The sequence below is a fragment of the Nothobranchius furzeri genome, chromosome 15, assembly GCF_043380555.1.
Source record: "Nothobranchius furzeri strain GRZ-AD chromosome 15, NfurGRZ-RIMD1, whole genome shotgun sequence".
Classification (NCBI taxonomy): Eukaryota; Metazoa; Chordata; class Actinopteri; order Cyprinodontiformes; family Nothobranchiidae; genus Nothobranchius; species Nothobranchius furzeri.
Window position 1 is genome coordinate 51,918,289 of NC_091755.1, and position 19,858 is coordinate 51,938,146.

The 19,858-nt window shown below is 39.9% G+C and overlaps 1 protein-coding gene across 4 annotated transcripts in view; it reads right to left on the reverse strand.

Annotated features, from left to right (window-relative positions):
* Positions 1 to 17,994, reverse strand: part of trim33 (tripartite motif containing 33) — a 33,382-nt gene extending 15,388 nt beyond the window's left edge. For 2 of the 4 annotated variants that reach the window (XM_015968560.3, XM_015968559.3), the window contains exons 1-18: positions 17,377 to 17,994; positions 14,288 to 14,406; positions 13,508 to 13,661; positions 12,267 to 12,399; positions 10,367 to 10,483; positions 10,149 to 10,263; positions 9,300 to 9,446; positions 9,078 to 9,195; positions 7,847 to 8,148; positions 6,498 to 6,692; positions 5,141 to 5,197; positions 4,690 to 4,890; positions 4,412 to 4,541; positions 4,059 to 4,122; positions 2,778 to 2,931; positions 2,050 to 2,450; positions 1,831 to 1,942; positions 1,677 to 1,751 (exon numbers count right to left, since the gene is read on the reverse strand). In XM_015968560.3, the coding sequence (XP_015824046.3) occupies positions 1,677 to 1,751; positions 1,831 to 1,942; positions 2,050 to 2,450; positions 2,778 to 2,931; positions 4,059 to 4,122; positions 4,412 to 4,541; positions 4,690 to 4,890; positions 5,141 to 5,197; positions 6,498 to 6,692; positions 7,847 to 8,148; positions 9,078 to 9,195; positions 9,300 to 9,446; positions 10,149 to 10,263; positions 10,367 to 10,483; positions 12,267 to 12,399; positions 13,508 to 13,661; positions 14,288 to 14,406; positions 17,377 to 17,953 (3,171 nt within the window). In that variant the 5' untranslated portion in view covers positions 17,954 to 17,994. The remainder of the gene's footprint in view (positions 1 to 1,676; positions 1,752 to 1,830; positions 1,943 to 2,049; positions 2,451 to 2,777; positions 2,932 to 4,058; positions 4,123 to 4,411; positions 4,542 to 4,689; positions 4,891 to 5,140; positions 5,198 to 6,497; positions 6,693 to 7,846; positions 8,149 to 9,077; positions 9,196 to 9,299; positions 9,447 to 10,148; positions 10,264 to 10,366; positions 10,484 to 12,266; positions 12,400 to 13,507; positions 13,662 to 14,287; positions 14,407 to 17,376) is intronic. The other 2 variants (XM_015968561.3, XM_015968563.3) reach the window with 2 other exon arrangements.
* Positions 17,995 to 19,858: the final 1,864 nt, after the last annotated feature.

A 19,858-nucleotide genomic window follows, 5' to 3' on the forward strand; every position in this document is an offset into this window, starting at 1 on the left:
TTGACCGACGTGGCTCTGCAATATCGCGCGGACATCGGGGGCAGTCCCACTGGACTGGCAGACCGGGGTGGTGGTCCCCTTGTTTAAAAAGGGGGACCACAGGGTGTGTTCCAACTACAGGGGGATCACACTCCTGAGCCTTCCTGGTAAGGTCAATTCAGGGGTTCTGGAGAGGAGGGTCTGTAGATTGTTGAACCTCAGATTCAGGAGGAGCAATGTGGTTTTCGTCCTGGCCGTGGAACACTGGACCAGCTCTATACCCTGAGGGGGATCCTGGAGGGTGCGTGGGAATTTGGCCAACCAGTCTACATGTGTTCTGTGGATTTGGAGAAGGCGTTTGACCGCGTCCCTTGGGGGGCCCTGTGGGGGGTACTCCGGGAGTATGGGGTACCAGGCCCTTTGATACGGGCTGTTAGGTCCCTGTATGACCGGTGTCAGAGCTTGGTCAGTATTGCCAGCAGTAAGTCGGGCTCGTTCCCAGTGAGAGTTGGACTCCGCCAAGGCTGCCCTTTGTCACCGATTCTGTTCATAACCTTTATGGACAAGATTTCTAGGTGCAGCCAAGGTGTGGAGGGCATCCGTTTTGGTGGCCTGAGGATCAGGTCTCTGCTTTTTGCAGATGATGTGGTCCTCTTGGCTTCATCAGAACGTGATCTTCAGCTTTCGCTGGAGCAGTTCGCAGCCGAGTGTGAAGCAGCTGGGATGAGAATCAGCTCCTCTAAATCTGAGACCATGGTCTTGATTTGGAAAAGGGTAGAATGCCTTCTCCGGGTCAGGGATGAGCTCCTGCCCCAAGTGGAGGAGTTTAAGTATCTCGGGGTTTTGTTCACAAGTGAGGGAAAACTGGAGCGTGAGATCGATAGGCGGATTGGTGCTGCATCTGCAGTGATGCGGGCGTTGTACCGGTCTGTCGTGGTTGACCGAAAGAACGAGATCGCGGATACAAGCGGCCAAAATGAGTTTTCTCCGAAGAGTGGCTGGGCTCTCCCTTAGAGATAGGGTGACAAACTCTGTCATTCGGGAGGGGCTCGGAGTAGAGCCGCTGCTCCTCCACATCGAGAGGAGCCAGTTGAGGTGGCTCAGGCATCTGGTCAGGATGCCTCCTAGACGCCTCCCTGGTGAGGTTTTCCGGGCACGTCCAACCGGGAGGAGACCTAAAGGTAGATCCAGGACATGGTGGAGGGACTATGTCTCTCACCTGGCCAGGGAACACCTTGGGATTCCCCCGGAGGAGCTGGCCCAAGTGGCTGGGGAGAGGGAAGTCTGGGCCTCTCGTCTTAGGCTACTGCCCCCGCAACCTGACTCCAGATAAGCTCCAGACAAACTAATGAATGAATGAACGAACGGACGGACGGTCCTGCTAATTATAAAGCACATTTAATTGCCTCTGTGTTTGAAATGTGCTCTATAAATGAAGCCGCCTTGCCTTGCCTTCTATGATCGTCATTTAGACTGTGCTGTTCCATCTCCTGCATGAGACGATGCTTATCTTATAAGTTTCTTATCTCTTTTTGGACTCAAACCAAGTTAATGCTCCTTATGTGTCATCATGTATAATGTGGACCAATTAGAAAAAAAGATTCATATTTCTGGGATTATACAAGTGAAGTAAAATGCTTAATTTAGGAGCCATGATGTAGTGTACCAGACTGAATGGTGCGTGTGTGAGCACTCACAGAACTAGGGACCGGTTCCCTAAAGCCCACACTCAGCTCATGACAGAAAACATACAGCAGGACCCGTTCACATTTCTGTAGGCAGAGGAAGAGAGAATTAGCTCAGTAAACTCATCACAAAGACGTTCTCTGAGGAAGGTTTAGGTGTGCAGACCCTTTGGTCTTCAGCAGTCAGGCTCTGATCCTCTTTGAGTCTCCTGCTTTCATCACAATACTCGATTTCTGGGTTGGCTATACTTCGGCAAAACGTGCAGAGGAAGTCGCCCCTGAGACAAGCAAGCACCACACAAAGCTTCAGAATGGTTTATATTTTAGCGATCCTCAAATGATTTCTCATTCTAAAAAAATGAAGTGGTTTTTATTGGTCACTTACTTTGGAAAGATTTTTATGGTGGGTACGTGGCATTTCATATGGAACACTTTAGGACAGCGGTCACAGCACAGCAGGTTACCACCGTTGATACAGACAGCACACCAGTCCTCGTTGGGATCGTCTTCTTTCCCACCAGAACCCCCGGCTGCTTCTGATGCTCTGCTGCTGCTCTTGTCTACGTTTCCATTTGTGAGCGGTAGTTCTGACTGACTGTAACTGTTCTTGGTGGCTGACGTGTTGGTGGAGGTTGTAGAGGTGGATGGTGTCATGGTACTGGCTCCATTTAGTCCAGAACAAGGCGTGTCTGGCTCAGGTTCTGTCTTAATGCGTTCCCCAGGAACCCTCAGAGTGTCGTGGCCTGCAGATGCAGCTCCCAGGGGGCTGTTCTCTGGACTGCTCATCTGAGGGGGAAACAAACAATCCCTATGAAACATGTTATGCCGTGAGAGTGGGGTAAGGGTTGGGGTTGATGATGTAGCCGTGGCGCTAGAATTTCAGGCGCAGCACAATGCCTGAGCCTATGTAGGGGAAAAACTGCATGTTTGTTGTTTTACAAGGTTAACACCAATGTTTTCCTCTTGATCCTTTTAAAATTACGTGATCGGGCCTTATTTCTGATCTTGTGATCAAATCGGAGCATCCCTACATTTTACATTACAGATATCAATGCTTAAACCTGAATTTTGTTCATTCTTTTATTCCCAAAGATGAACGTTTTGTTTTCATACCATACAGGCACTCCTTCTAGCATCCGCTCCCCGTTCAGTCTTCAGAGAAGACGAGGGACAGCTGTAGCTGTCCTCTGTACCAGGTTCCTTCTTCACTTTAACCTGCTCTGCAGAGGCTCCACTTCCAGCTCCCCCTCTGCCTGCAGAGCTACAGCTGGAAAGAAAATGAAGCACAAAACATGGGCAAATTATTGTTGCAACTGCTGAAACTGATTAATGACACAAACCATTTTTAAAACTGGAGTCTATAGAATCACCAAGGGTCTTTGCCGTTTCAGAACAGGAAATATTACTACTGGAGGCACTGGTTAAACCACACAAATGCTTTAGAATGAAAAGAAAAATATCAGCATAGAAGCTCATCTTCTATGCTAAAGTTGGATTATGTAAAAATGAAGTAAGAAGGGCATCCTGTGGTCAAACTTGGGTGCTGCAACTTATTTTCCAAACACACTTTCTTTCTACCGTTCCATGAGTTTCATGGCTGTTGCCAGTTATGGACCAGCACCAGAAGACTCTAGGTCAGGGGTAACGATGAGTCATACACAGTAGATAAATACATTTCACTTTAATGTTGAGTTGTTGGTAATTGGACAAAGTAGCTTGAGATATTTTTAGAGCTGACTATTTGCTTGTAATTCAACATTAGAAATGTTGGCTAAACATTAGCCCTTAGTCTTCTTTACCACAGCTTCAGGGTCGCTTCTGTTATTGGCTTAGGATCAGTGTCCAATTACACTTGGCACAGACTCGGCAGCCTCATGGGCCTACAGATTGTAAACAAAGACGCTCTAGCTTTTTATTATTATTATTTTTTTTTTTTTACAAAAGATTAACCCCCCGGACAAAAAAAAAAGAAAGAAGAAAAAAAAACACTTATCTAGCTCAGGCATCCTTTCTTTTTTCTGTCAGACATTTCTTTTCAGAACATTACCTAAAAGTTACATCATAAAACTCAGTTCCCTAGTTTGTCAGGTTTCTTGGAGTTCTGTACATACTGTAACCTGGAATTAGACTTTCAATTTCTGTATTAGCAATGAAGGCACTTTAGAAAATAAACTTGTCTCAATAAACCAGTCCAAAGCTCATGTAGTGTAAACAACTTCAACACATTTAGAAGACAAGTAACCCTGTTCAGTAGCACAAATGTTTAAGTTTCAGGTCATACAGAAGAACATAAGAAACCCTCCTTTCCTCTAACTTTTAGCTCTGAATTAAAATATGTTGTAGGGATTTTATTTTTAAATGCCTTAAAGTTTGCATGGCTTCATGTTGTCCTACCTGCCTCTGCTTCCCGTGCTCGAGTTGCTCGAAGGTCGTGCTGGTGTTTGGGCATTAGACAGTCCTGAACACAAAAGTATGAAAGATGAAAAAAATGTTCATGCAGGAGTTGGAAATTACACAAAAACAATGCAATTTAGTGCAACTAGTTATGGGTATTGTTCAGCTTTATGGTTTTAAGAAATCGTTTGTATTATACTGATTGTTTATCATAGTAAAATAACCTTTTATCAGTTCAGGGTTGTTTTACTACAGATATCATTGCTTTAACCTTCAGATTCATAATTTATCTGTGGAAAGTCAGGAGATTTGTTGAAGGCAATGGCAGTCTATCTCTTTGAACTTGTAGATACCTGACAATCCAGGAGAAAGTGTTGATAGTCCAGGTGAGGGGTTCATGTCAAGAGAGCCGAGCTGATGAGTGCTGGCTGAGATGTAACGAGAAAGGAGATTTCCAAGGCTGGTGGAACCTGCATCCTCCAACTGGCAAGACAAGAAAACAGAAAACATTTGTTTATTCAAGCGATCAGACTTTCTACCAGTAGCAAAAACTAGTTGAAGCAAGCACATTAGAGATGGATTCATAATTATTTCTTGTTGTTTAATAAAAGGACATTTTAAATAAGGGCACCTGAATTGGAGGAATCTCAGGTAGGCATGGCAGTTTCTCAGGATTAGTGACAGAAGGAATGAGTTCAATGGGACCAATTATGGGGCTGGTTGGCCCACGGTGAACATGGGAACCAGCCATACTTGCACTGGTTGGACTCGTGGGACTGGCATTATGCAGGGATGCCACTGGGAAAGGGCCTGCATGTCCTGGATTGGAATGCTATGGAGAGAAAGAAAAAAGAATCTTATTAAAAAACAAGAAAAACACACTAAAGGTAAAAAGGAAGTGTAATGACCACAGAGAGGAATGGAAAATGAAATGGAAATGGACATGGATGGGAAACAATCAGAGATCACTCTCTAAAGTTTAAAACATAACACTTGTGCATAAAAAGCAACAATGCCATTATCATGCAGTTGGATGATCACATGCTGCACAAGACATGAGTATAGAAGAAAAAGTGCCAAACCCCTGACTGCAGTAAGAAACGAAACCTTGGGTGGCTCATCTCAGATTCTATAGACATCTGGACACAGAGAAAAATGGGCTGGGTACAGTGGGAGGGTTCTCTTATCTAGTCTCATGTGCAGAAAATAAATGGAAAATTTCTGAGACGCACACCGTGTCAAGTACAAGAGTTTACTGTTGTATAGATACACTAGTGATGCCTTATTATGCAGACCTGAGGAGATGCATGTATCCTTATAAAAGCACAGGAATATGAACAGTCACATATCAGTCCTGTAGGACATGATCTCAATTTCTCCAAACAAAGGACCTTCAGTAAGCCAGTTACTACAAATTCTCTTTGACACAAAAGCACACTTCAACCTGGGCAAAACATCTCTAAGTTTTCCTTTTTATTATTTTGCATCTTCAGGGGAAATAACCCATTTGAAAATTTGCTAAGCAGAGAACTAAAATGTTTTTAAACCTTTAATAAATAATTAGTTGAGCAAGAATCAATAAAAAAATAACTTACATCTGAAATCCAAAAAACTGCAGGTGGGATATTCCACCACTAAAAAAAATTGTGTCTATTTCCATATTCCCCCGATTTAGAAAAGTGATAATAAAGCATTTTGTAACCAGCACAGTAATTCCCCTGGTCTTGCAGCAGTCCGTCTGCTTTAGCTTAGCATAAAAAAATGGAAGTGAATAGCAGAAGTTAGCATTTTGTGTACAAAAGTGACTAAAATCACTCAACAATTATACCAGTTATTTACGGTGAGCTCAATAATCATGTCGACTGCAAATGAAAAGTAAGAAGTAACAGGAAGGATTTGGAAGAGCTGGTTTAGACTTGGAACTATATTACGACAAAACACTGCTGTAAGCCGCCGCTGCATGGCGCATGGATATAACACAATGGTCGAAGAAGCCACTGGTGGCTAAAAAAACTGCAATCCCATCTGTATTTTGTGAAGAACCAAAAGGAAGCACATCCTTAATTTTTGTAAGTGGTCTTTTATTTAATCTAACATCTTGAGCTTTGCTGGGCTATTATAAATAGCTGTAAGCGTGAAGTGTGGCTAATGCGTGTGTTTGTTTACAGAAACCGGAGGCTTTTTCAACCACTGTGTTATATCCGTGCCAGACCAAGAGAATTACTGTGCTGGTTACAAAATCCTTATTTTTTTTCACTTATCTAACTCTGGGGAATACAGAAATAGACTAAATTTGACTTAGGTGGAATATCCCTTTAAGCTTTTACATTTATAGCGAAAAAGATGTAGCTCAAACTCTGCCTCCCCTGCATTATCTATACAATAACAGCAACTGAGATTTTTAAATTACAAAAACCCACTAAAGCATGTGCAACCCACCTGTCTCTGCAGCTGTGGCTGCATCATGGGCGAGTACTGCTGTCCATTAAGTCTGGGCTGAGCTGTGGGCATCCGACCCTGAGATGGACCAGGCAGGCGCATGTGATGGGACGAGGGGTACATGGATGGATTAGGCCCTCCGTTCATACCCCCTGGACCCCTTTGTAGTTGCTGCATACTGATGAGCCTTGGAGGCTGATGTAGTTAAATAGAAATACATATACATTAACATCATTAAAAGGTAACAATAAAAATAACCCTTTCGTATTTTGTTTTACTTAAGCCGGGCTCACACTATGATTTTTGACTGTTTTCAATTTTCACCTCTTGTGACAGAATCTTTGTGCAAGTATACAGGGGGTTACAAAGGGCGATTAAAACCTCAAGACCAGTTCTCGATCAGCAATCGTATGGTTGCATGAATATCAATCAATCAATCAAATTTTATTTATATAGCGCCTTCCACCAAGCTTGCAGGAGCCCAAGGCGCTGAACACAACATTGAATAAAATCACAAAAGAGCAATAAGATTAATAAAAACAGCATTAAAAACAAATGGATAAAAGGTCATATCACAAGCAATTAAGATAAAACTCATCCCATAAAAGCCATACGATAAAAATTTGTCTTCAGGTGACTCTTAAAAACCTGCAGTGCACATTCCGGTGTAGGCGCCAGGACCGAGAAGGCACGATCACTCCTGGCCCAGTGCCTAAAGCGTGGAACATCCAACAACTCCTGCTCAGCTGGGCGCAGAGATTTTGAGGGAGAATGCTGATTAAATAACGCAGTCAAATACAGAGGAGCATTACCCTCAAACGATATTTTGCTCGTCTCTGAGGATATTGCACTTTTGAAGCAGCACTGTGATGCAAAAGCACCAGAACCGTGTCAACACACGTTGTTTCCTTTTAATTTTACACTTTACTCTACACACGAGGAGGACTTTCCAGAAAGAGAGTTTTCTGTGTTTATGTAAAATAAAACAAGATTCATAAAAATGCTTTACTTCTTTTCTTTAGTCTTCCTTCTCCAGCCCACATAAACCCCTGCGTGTCCTCCTATGGTAAGCCTGAAGAATAACAGTTCGAACTCAATGGTCCAACGTGTTGTGTTAGGACGACTATTTTTAGCACATTTTCAGGTCCGATCAGGTTCTAGACGTACAGTGTGAGCGGTCAGGTTGCATCCAAGCATTGGATCAAACAGTGTGAGAACATGACTCGTGAGCTTTGTTCTGCAAGGATGTTGTACAGTTTCAGACGGAGCTGAATGCTATGAGTGAAAAAGTCACATAGTACATCCGGTTTAAGTAGAGTAAAAGATTTTATTCCGGGATAGTACCGTACCTGCTGTTGAACTATGGGAGGGCCTGCCTGTCTGGGATGCTGCTGGGACAACTGAGAGGCAATTCGCATTTGTTGCTGGATCTGCTGCTGCTGTTGCTGCTGCTGCTGCTGCTGCTGCTGATGCTGATGCTGTTGCTGCTGCTTTGCATAAGCAGCCTGCTGCATGTGCTGCAGCCGTAGCTGAGCCAGGTTGATTTGTCCTGGGTGTTTGCCAGGTAGGACCTGGCCTGGTGAGAGGGCTGGTCCTACCAACACACCGGGAGGTTGTGCAGGTGGAGGTGGTTTTTCAATAACTAGACTACCTGAAATTAGGATTAGACAGCAGACACCAAGTTCAGAAAAGACATACATGCTTGCATACACCTGTGTTAAGAGCAATACAAAAAGGTTTTAAGCAATCACTCAAATATTTATACGTTGCCTTCAAAGAGACAAACTTTCTTCTAATAAGATCTTAATCTGTTTTAAACATATGCATCATGCAAGTAACCGATACCAGCCACTTTAAAGTATGAACTGAAGCTACGTATAAAGAAATTAGGAATTCTTTAAATTTTTTAAAGTCCCATTAATAATAAATATTCACACTGCTGAAATTAAAGCGGACTGTCAAGCCGGGAGGCAATGGGTCCATTTTTTTAAGTGCTTGGTATGACCCGACCGTGAATTTAAACCCACAATCTCCCAGTCCCAGGATGGACACTCATACCACTAGGCCACTGAGGCGGTTGCTCAAGCTTGCACAATATTTGACAAAAAATTTGAAAAAATATCTAGAACGGACACTAGCACCCTACATGTCTTGCTCTTGATTAGAACTCAACAAAAGCTTTAAAAGCACTTTATCAAATACAACAGTGATAAAGTTTTATGATGGCCTTTTGTTGCTGTTCTGTTTTACAACATAAAGGTATTTATTTCTGTTTAATTCTGTTTTACAACATAAAGGTATTTATTGCTGTTTAATGATGTTTTACAACATAAAGGTATTTATTGCTGTTTAATGATGGCCACTGCTAAAATTTTCTATCCGCTTCCAGAAACTCTGGAAACGTGTCCTCCTGATGAGTGATCTATGGAGTCACTGAAGACTTACAGATTAGACTCAGATTGTAATCAGTCTATCGTTGAGGTCATTAGCAAACCAAATTCTGATCAATTCTTTAACCAAGGCTCTTAATGAGATTATTCCTCCCAACAAAAGTATTTAAGAATAAAACTGTCGTCTCACCGAGATTGACCACGTTTTTGGCCCAAAAGGTTGGATCACAGAAGAATCGTACCACTCCATTAGACTGTGGTGCTTGTTCCAGTCGAGCCTTGAAGAGCTGGCGAAGCTGGTACATGATCTACGAGCATGTGTAAAAAGTAAAAATCAATATTGTTCTTTAGTTAGGAATCTACTCTGTAGCTCCTTTCCTTGATGTGCATGTGAGAGTGGCGAGAAACCTACCGGCCGCTTGCTGTAGAGTAACGCTGTGCTGCTGCCAGAGGTGATAGCCCAGTGGCAGAAACCGAGCACATGGTTGACCTGTTGGGCCAGTTGGGTCGTATCCTTATGCTGAGCCACAAGCCTCATGCTGCGTTCTTTACTCACACTCTGGATCAGGATAAATTGTGTCGGATATGGTTAGGCTAAAATTTAATAATCCTTTGGAAGATTAAATTATTGCAATAAGAGAGCCAGAATGTATAAAAATCAAAAAGTGCAGCTGTGATTCTTATGTTTATGTATTTAGCAGACGCTTTTGTCCAAAGCGACTTACAAGTGATAATCGGCATATTGCCCTTGAGGCTAACAACAACAATAACAACAACAACATTGACATCAGTCATGGAGAGTAGGGAACAAGGAGTGGACAGTAGAGAGGGGGGGACGGGTGCAAGCAAGGTGCTGGTTAAGAAGATGCTCTCTGAAGAGCAGGGTCTTCAGGAGTTTCTTGAAAATTGAAAAGGAAGCTGCAGTTCTGGTAGTGCTTGGAAGGTCATCCCACATTTGTGGAACGATGCATGAGAAAAGTCTGGATTGTCCTGAGCGTGGTGTAACGCTGCTAGTCTTATAGGTGAGATTCCAGACACATGTCTGAGCTTTCACTCAAACATATATTTTGAGTCATGTTATTAAAATGATGCCGACACTGACGACAACAGAGAAATTACTACGTTGGGGAGTGCTTGCAATGTACTGACAAGCACACATCAAGCTCCCATAATGACAAGTTACGGGTGTCCAATCCCGTCCATCAAAGCTATCACATTACAACAATTCTCAAGCACATTGTGAAGATGGTTTTCTTCTTACCTCCAACTGCTGAAGCAAGGCCTTGCCCTTTTTATTGATTTCATTTATGAGGGTGAATACTGCTATTTTAATCTCATGCTCCACCTTCCTGTGGGTCTCATTCAGCTCTTTTAACCTGGATATAAAAACAAAACAAACATGTTCGTAAAAACAATAATCACAGTAATGAAATGTGTTAACTGTGTCCAGAAAAAAATAAAAGCGAAGAAGAAACTGACCTGCTTTGCACCTGAGAAACAGAGTAATGGACATATTTCTTTTTTTCCTGCAGCTTGGACATGTTGGCCTCAATGATTCCTTTATGATTCTGGAAGGCTTCTTCCAGAAACTGGTACCTGAGGAATAAGAAGTTATCATAACATCATGCAAACTCATTAGCTTTGGTTTGATCACTTTCAAACAAAACAATTAAAGGAATCATTAAGAATGAATTTTTATGGACTATATTTCTAAGGGCAAGGGGAAAAAAAGACCCAAAATAATGATAATATAATAAAAATCAGAAACTAATAAATCTTAAAAAGTTTCTGAATAATCACAATAAAAAATACGTACAACAGTGGATTCAGCTGGTGAGTAACCATCTACCGGGTTATTTCTAAACGAAAACATTTCCCAAGGGAACCACAGAGTCAGCTACAGATGTAACAACTTTAGTTGTTTTTCTGCTTCGTGGTGCGATCTGACACTGAAACAATCTACAGTAGAAGGAGCCTCGGTAGACAGAGCCACGCCACACCAGAACACATCAGACATGTCCATTTCCATTTGCTACAAACTGATAGTGAAAATGCTGTTTTTTATTCATTTGAAAGTTGTCTGTCTTTTTTAGAGTTACATTCTTTATTCAGGCTTTATAATTGAAATGGGGGATTTGAGAAAAGCCCACTGAAATAGAGAAGTTGATAATTAACTCCAACAGCACAGAGTTTATATGTGAATAAAGAAACTAGGGCTGCGACAAACGACTATTTTAGTAGTCGATTAATTGCCAGTTTTGTTAACGATTAGTTGACTAATTGTGTCATGCATAAAAGTATAGCTTATTGCACCAGGAGGATCTAATGTATCCATCATTAGCTTCTAGCTTGAAGTGTGATCAGTTATGTACCATTAATTAAAACAAGATGATAGCTTATCAAACACCTTTTAATTAACTTTGTAACCTTTTAATACAAATAATAATCAAATGGAGGTAGGCAACTAAAACCAAAAATAAATTGTGCATAAAAATGACTTGTGCTCACAAATGTATCCAGCTAAAATAGTAATTTTTGGCTTAGTAACAAACTCGTCCGTTGAAAAGGAGTGCTTTTTTTTTACGTGACATACATACGTGTTCTAAAGGTAATACAATCACCATCACTACTGTTGCTGCTACATCTATGAATACAAGTAACTCTCTGTTGATGTTAGCAGCTAACAAGAGGCAATTATCTTACAGAAGCAACTTCGTTCTCTGCCATGACGTGCTTCCTTTTAAGGTGCTCGTGCATCGTCAATGTTCTCCTAGACTATTGGGCATGTGCCTCAAACTGAAAGCAGCGGCAGACCCAGGTGGCCACTACTGCACATGTGACTTGAGCAGAGAGATAGAAAGCAGCCGCTGAAAGTGCCACAGCAGGCAAGATTTACAAAATGCTTATAGAAAACGACATCAACTATTACATTTATAGTAGACTTTTTTGACTGTCAACGTGCTCATGATGAATCAATTAACTGTGGCAACACTAAAAGGAACAGAGGTCTTGTTAATGAACTTCCTGTGACATGATGTCAGACTGTGACACGTACATCTTAAACTTCAGACTGATATTTGCTGCTACATCACAGCTTTATTTTTCACAGCACACTAAACGTATTCATCATAACCCAATGACTGCCGTACAGCTGCCTTCTGCACAGGACTCCCTTGCAACCTTCCTTTTAAAATAAGAAACAAATGCATCTCTGGTTTATGGCCAGATATGGTAAATAAAAAAAATATTTGAGCAGCAAAAGCTGACTGTAGAACTACTCCCAAACAGTGGAGACACATTTGTGTACAAATCAGTTAAGTTTCACATCCCTAGAAGAAACAAATTTCCTTTAACGACATATTTGTGCATGCTGATCTACCTGTGCTCCTTGTGCTCCAAAAGCTGGCAGTCCCTACATGTCAATGTGTCACATGTCTCACAGAAAAGCTTCAGAGGTTCCTGCTTGTGGACAGGACAGAAGACTGGTCTCTGTCCCGATGTACTGACAGACTCTACCAGTGGATACACAAAGACATAACATCATTAGAAGCCAGAGACTGTAAATAATTACCAGAAAAGAAATTTTACAGATCATGACAATCATTTGTCAAAGGTATTACAAAATAGGGGTGTGCCAATTCACCATTTAATCAATGCATCGCAAGTGGTCATTCTGAGGTGGTATTGTGGCACGATCGTGCATAAAGGTTACGCAATTGCAGTGTAAAGTGGGTGTGGGGCAGTCTATGTTCTGTCACGGACTTCCTATTAGCTTTTATGTCAATTGAAACCATGCTACTTAAGTTTTTTCACAAGCTGCTCCAAATGTTTATGTTTATGTTTATTTATTTGGCAGACGCTTTTATCCAAAGCGACTTACAATTTATAACCTATAGGGCATGTTATGATCTGTGGGGGAAACCAGAGTACCCGGAGGAAACCCACGCATGCATGGGGATAACATGCAACTCCACGCAGAAAGGCCGCAGCCGAGTTTCAAACCTGCAACCTTCGTGCTGCAAAGCAACAGTGCTAAAAACTGCGCCACCATGCAGCCCAAATGGAGTCTGTTCTTCACAGTCCCTATGAATTGTCTAGTGACAATTGTCAGCTTCAGCTCTAAATCCAGAAGCTCCAGGATGTTTGCATCGCTCATGTTTGCCGTCTGAGCCTATTCTGTTTACAAAAGCAAAACGGACTGATCGTGTTTACTTTCATTTTCATTATTCACGTTTTTCTTGTAGATTTCATTCAAAAGGATGTTGGGTATGTGTTCATTTTTACATGAAGAGGATAGTGGGGTAAATGGTATTTGGTTACTTGGATTAATGTGTGCTGAATTAATTTGAATCGTGGGCTACCCAAGATGGCACACCCCTATTACACAATAGAAACAATTTAAGCAGTTTTACATGTATTCATCAGCATATAAACACCTAAATGAGGACAGACACAGAGAACTCATAAGAATTTCAACATGCAGAGTTTACTAAATTAGAAGTGCTGTGTTACAAACAGAAGCCATGTTTTTACTACACAAGAACCTTATTTAAATCTCCAGAAACATGAGAAAAAAGGTCGGTATGTTAGCTAACTGAGTCCAAATGTAATCAATCTTACCAGAGACAGCATCAGCATCCTCCTTTGTACGGATCTTGTGGTCCTTGGTAATTTTGACTCTTTGATGGGCCTCCACACATGTCTTACACAACCACTCTCCACATTCAACACAAAAGCCTATGGTCCCAGCATTGTCTTCACAGCTTGTGCATACCTTGAAAGAAAGGACATAATAAATGTATTTGCTAATCTGTTCTTTACTTTAATATAAAAAAGGCAACAAACATGTACAAGTATTTTTCACCACCAAGTGCTAAATTCCACCGGTTTCTTAAAATCACCTAAAGATACGTCTAAACTCTAAATCTCAGGAGCCTCTAAGAGGAAGTGGCCAAAAAACGTGGTATCTTGTGTGCAGCAGAGAGTAATTTATAGATCCAATTAACCTAACAGTCATGTTTTTGGACTGTGGGAGGAAGCCGGAGTACCCGGAGAGAACCCACGCATGCACAGGGAGAACATGCAAACTCCATGCTGAAAGATCCCAGGCTGGGAAGCGAACCCAGGACTTTCTTGCTGCAAGGCAACAGCTCTAACCACTGCACCACTGTGCAGCCTCGACCAACTCATTTGACTCCAAAAAACACCAAAGTGAATAATTAAAGTTCTGTCACTAAATAGAATTGTAAATATCTATTCTCAAAAATTTCCAATAAGAAAAAAATAATCTAAGTTATGTCAGAAATTTAGGATAATGCCAAATGCTGCTTAAATAGTGGATAAATACAAATATAACAAGAGGACATTTACTACACTGTAGTACAATGACCAAATAAATACCTGTGCGGATTTTTCATCCAAAGTGCTGATTGCCTCTGTGTTGTCTTTGACGAAGTAGTTGTCAATGATGTCACTTTGTTTGTAGTCCTGGTAGCAAACTGAACACCGCATCACATTTACTGGACACAAACAAGAATAGATAAGAAATGGGGGTTTAAGGTCTGTTCTTCAACGTTAATCATTAGTGATACTTTACCGATTTTTGGATAAGAACTCAGAAAGTCAAAGCATCAGTCATTCACCATCACCAAGAACATATGTAGATTGCTACCTGACTCTTAGTGTCCTCAGGCTCATAAAAATTCCAACTTTAAATGAAATATGCTTTGGCTCCTGTTCTCCAGACTTCCTTTGGGGAAAATCTTTTATTATAAACAGTTTTCCCAGTGAGAAATTCATAGTTACATGATTTTGCATGGGTCTCTAGAAAATCAAATTCAATCATTTTTGGGATTTTTTTAAATTAAAAAAATCAAATCACATGGTTAAACACTGACCGCTTTTCTTAATCAGTTTGTTTGACTGTTTTAATAGAACTAGTGTTAAAATCGCCGACTTCCAGCAAATAATTAATTAAGAACATTAAATTTCCCACTTAACTCTGCTAATCGTCAAATGACAATCTTCACATATCAGTCTTAAATTAGGTTATAAAAATTAGCATCTCCCTTTTACCTTATTTCCTCCAATCAGTCATTTCAAATTCCATTCAATGCAAAGATACTTTATTAATCCCCACCCCACCGCAATTACAAAATAGCCACAAGCCCCCAGGCACCCACCCACCCCCAGAAAAAGCCAACTATCTGTTATAAAAACTAAACTAGACCAGCTAGAACCGGTTTACACTGGCTTGAGCAGCACACAGCCGGTTCGTGTGAGCTCCAGCTGCATGAGACCTCTGCTTGATTGGCTGTGGAAACAGCTGGACTGATTGTAGAACTCGCTCGCGCAGGCATACACACACACGCACGCACGCACACACACACACAAACCTGCAACACTGATGACATTTTCAACTGAAGCATTCCATCTTCAGCTTTGGACCCAATAAACACAACTATAGCAAAAATAAAATTATTTAAGTAAAAAATCATGATCAAGTTTAATTTCAGTTTTGCTTTTCTATCAAAAGCAAAACTGCAATCAAATCATTTCAGGAATGTTCGTAAGAATTAATTTTTAAACTGGTTCACCGTTTGTACTTGTTAAGAATGAAGAGAAGCTCAGTAATCTTGAAGGAGTGAAACTGTTAACATCTCAGCTCTGTTTGGCATTTGAAGCTAGGAAAATAAACTAGAAAATGTTAAACAAAGTGGTTGAAAGATTTGTAACTTTGTGATTCAAAATTTAATCATTTGGCAACACCCCCACAAATAGTCAGAGGATGATACAGATAATAAACCAAATGAAAATACTTTAACAAGATGAATATACAGTTATAATATGCAATGATGACAAGGAATAAATAAATAGTTCTGTCAAAATGTGAAATGGTGATCATTCTTTCTTTTGGAATTTACTTATTTTATTAGCATAAAAAATAAATATGATTTACTTATTTAAAGTTATGAGTGAGACACCTTTTAACTATGATAACATGATTCCATTTCCAGTCAAAAATTTAAAAAAAATTCAACTTTATACCAAAACATCAGACCATCAATCAGTATCCTAGCCCCTTTAAGACGGATCGTTAATAATTAATTGAAGTCTGGTTACTGACACTTTAACAGATTAACCTGTTGGATGAAGATGGTTAATTATTAATTTTTTTGATAATGTTTTAACAGAATACTGTAGAAAGTTACATTTCTGTTCTCTTACCAAGACAACAACATACCAAAGTATATACTTGGAATCACTGCAGCTAATATAAAACTTCCTATTAATTTCTAAGTAGTAAATCACAGACTAAACTGTTAGAATAATAAAACTGAATACCGACAGCAAGCAGTCAGAGTTTCATTTGTTTACCAGAGAGATGGATTAGGTAGAATGCATGTGCATATCAGATCTTTGACATGTTCCTGTACATTTAAAAGTATAAAAATTAAAATGAGTTTAATTGATCTTTGTTAAAAGTCTCATTTAAAAGACTGCTTAATATCTATTTTAGATTATTGCAAAGTGACTGTCCAATAGTTCTAAAATGTAGATGTTTACTAATAAAGCAATGTAGCATCAGCATCTTCCATAAGCACTGAGATAACATGTTTATAAATGTATAGATTATAACTGTTTTGCATTGTAATAAAAAAAAGGCTAAAGATCTTCTATTGCCAAATTGCTATTCATCTTGCACATGTTAAAATGTTCTTTAAACACACTGGATCAAAATACAACAACATAAGACAGAATAACCTAAACTTTGTAATTACAAGAAAATGTCTTCAGACATTAAAGCTGCAAGAAATAGTTATTTTGCATAAATTTATCTTGGCTTGTTGTGAAAGTCAAAAATTGTGTGGAATAAATCATCTGCCTTCTTACAAATCCTCAACAAATCATTGAATAAATTGGTTTTGTTTTGCTTCATACACAATTATTTCTTTACACAGAAAAACATCATCTTGTACAGCATTCAGAAACGTAACAGAAGCATTAAATCTACATTAAATGAGAAAATCAAATCAATTCATAAATAGAAAGGAGATTTGATGTTTCCTATCACGTGTTAAAAACATGACCTGGCGCTAATTTCATTGTGAGAATCAGTGCATGCATTTGCTACAGTGTTTATATTTTTATGTTGAAATAATTGGCAAACTACATTTAAGAAAATGTGGATTATAAGTCAAATTATACAAGTCTCCCATTGTTAAGTCTCAAAATGAACTATAGTAGGTTTTCATTAAAAGGTGTCCAGTCTCAAATGTCAGTTAATTTCCAACTGCTACCAAAAACTACTGAGATTCATCATCCCAGGCTACTGTTAAAGTCAACAGAAAGTAAATCCTCTAAACCCTTGACAGGTGATACTACGTACGATTGAGCAGGTTGATGTTACACATCAAAGCAATTGATAAAATATGGGAGAAATAACCAATTTATTTTCACGCACTTAAATCATTACACAACACACTCACCTATATGTGTGTCCGTTTGTCCGTGTGGTCCAGGCACCTGTACGCTTATTTGTCGGTCTGGTTGCGGGATACATTTTAGGCAAAAGGAGTGTAGACAAGGCAGAAGTTTCGGTTCACAGTCTCGAGTCTGCAGACTTTGTTTACACACTGCGCACGTATCCAGTAAATTAATGGGAGTGGATACCGGCGTGGCCGCCGCAGTGGAAGGTGGGGTAGGGGTTTCAGTTGAGGGTCCGCCAGCAGGAGCATCGGAGGCGGGAAGGGTATCGGCAACCGTGGGCTCCACATTGGTGCTGCCACTGGTCTCAGCAGGGCTAACGGTGTTGCTAATGCTACCGTTGGCTTCCTCTACTTCTACAGCAGTTCCGCCGCTGCTAATGTCTACTGTTTCGCTGTTGGGCGGGGGCTCGCCGTTAGCATTGTCTGTCTCGGTTTCCGCGTCCCCCTTTGAACCTGTTTCTAAAATGATTACCGCATTTTCGGGGTTTGGTTCCGTCAGCTCAGTATGTTGCACTGAAGACACCGAGTCAGATTTAGCTGACGGTTCCATATCTTCCTCGCCTTTGTTATCCGCCATCTTCCTTCCTCTTTAGAGCCACTGCACGTTCTGCGTAAGTTCTCGAACCAGGAGAACGTACAGTTTACGTCATGACGTAAAAAAATAATCGATTTTATTTATCTTTTTTGTCTCTTTTCTAAAACTAGGAAATAAAAAAGACATTACGAAGTTTAATATGTTTTTCTTTTCTTTTTTTTCAGTGACTGACCCTGCTTTATATATATATATATGTATATATATGTATATGTATATAAACACACATGCTGGAATATATATATATATATATATATATATATATATATATATATATATATTCATATGTGTGTGTGTGTGTGTGTGTGTGTGTGTGTGTGTGTGTGTGTGTGTGTGTGTGTGTGTGTGTGTGTGGACTGGGACAAAATTACATGCACCTTGTACCACGTTTTCATTAAGTATACATGTAATTCACGTTTTGTGAATTACATGCACATTGACATTAAGAAAAACTCTGGGGTTCTAACTGTGCCACAGCAAATTTAAATTATTTTGCCTTTTCACGGTACATAACATATACAATGAATGTTATACAATGTACAATGCATCAGTGGTGCTGGAGATGTTTCATTTAAACTATCAAGTCTTGTTTTCTGTTGTATATGTTACAACACATACAGACACACAAACACACATGCTGGAAGCATAGGTGTCTAAATCCAGTCATTTTTTAACTTTTTTCCCCTACTGCCACTGTCAATATATTTTGTGATTGTTTTTCCTAAATTCTTTTTCAGATACTGCTTCAAGATGTCCTCTGACAGTGATGATGAAAGGAGTATCTGACTTTGGCTGAATAAAGCAGAGTTTATAACTCTTCCACAAATTATTAAATAAGAAAATGAGCAAAAAATACCAACTTATTTATTATGGGACATGTTCTATACTAAATAGCCATTTTAATTTACAACCAACATCCAAAATACTTCAAATTAAGGCAACTGGACTTCTTTGGTTTCTTGAAGATGTTTCGCTTCTCATCCGAGGAGCTATTCCAGTCAGAATTGTCAAAGCTCTTTTTTCCCCTGAAGCAGTTTCTCCTGAAACCTGGGACTTATTTCCCATGGTCTGAAGTTTGACATCTGAGACCTGAGGATGTATTTTAGAGGGAATAAATATATCTCGAGGCCATGACTGGCCACAAAATGCTTGGCCACAACTTAATACATGGCCATGACGAATTTAAAGTTGCTATAACAAATTTGGAAAACTAATTGGCTTACAATGTTCATGCCTGTTAAGAGTTCTAGTATAGTTATGAATATACTGTGGAGATTTAAAAAAAACAAGAAAAATTAAGTCGTTCTTTCGCATTTTTCTAAAAAGCTCTACCCAAAACATGTTTTGTTCTGAAAAGCAACTATTGGGCCATCTGGTTGTCGGTCTTGCTGAACCACCACACTTCTTTGGATCCTCCATTTTTTACGCACTCACATATTTTGCAACAGAACACTGGTGGGAGAGGTGCTCAGCTCAATAATATCAGAGGAGGAACAGCTGGCTGCTACCACTTCAACTTTAGAACAAAATATGAAAGTCTCAAAAAGAAAAATGCCATTTGAAGTTGCTGACAACAAAAGATGTCTAGACTTATGGTGACTGACGGTTTAATTACTCTGGCAACGCAGGTGTCCATTTCCAGTAGAAGTATCTCGGGGAAGGTAAACAAGGGAAGAGGGTGCGTGTTTTGTGATGGTGTTTGCGCTCTAAACCTAGCTTGTACTGTAGATTCACTAAAGCAGCTTTAACTCATGGCCAACTTATCAATTTGTGAGTGTTCGAGAGCTCATCTATACTGAAAGGATCTCCTCTTAAAAGCCCAAAAGTAGTTAATTTTAGGTTTCATCATAGGGTTACTGATATTTCTTTTAAAGAATACTAACCAAATGT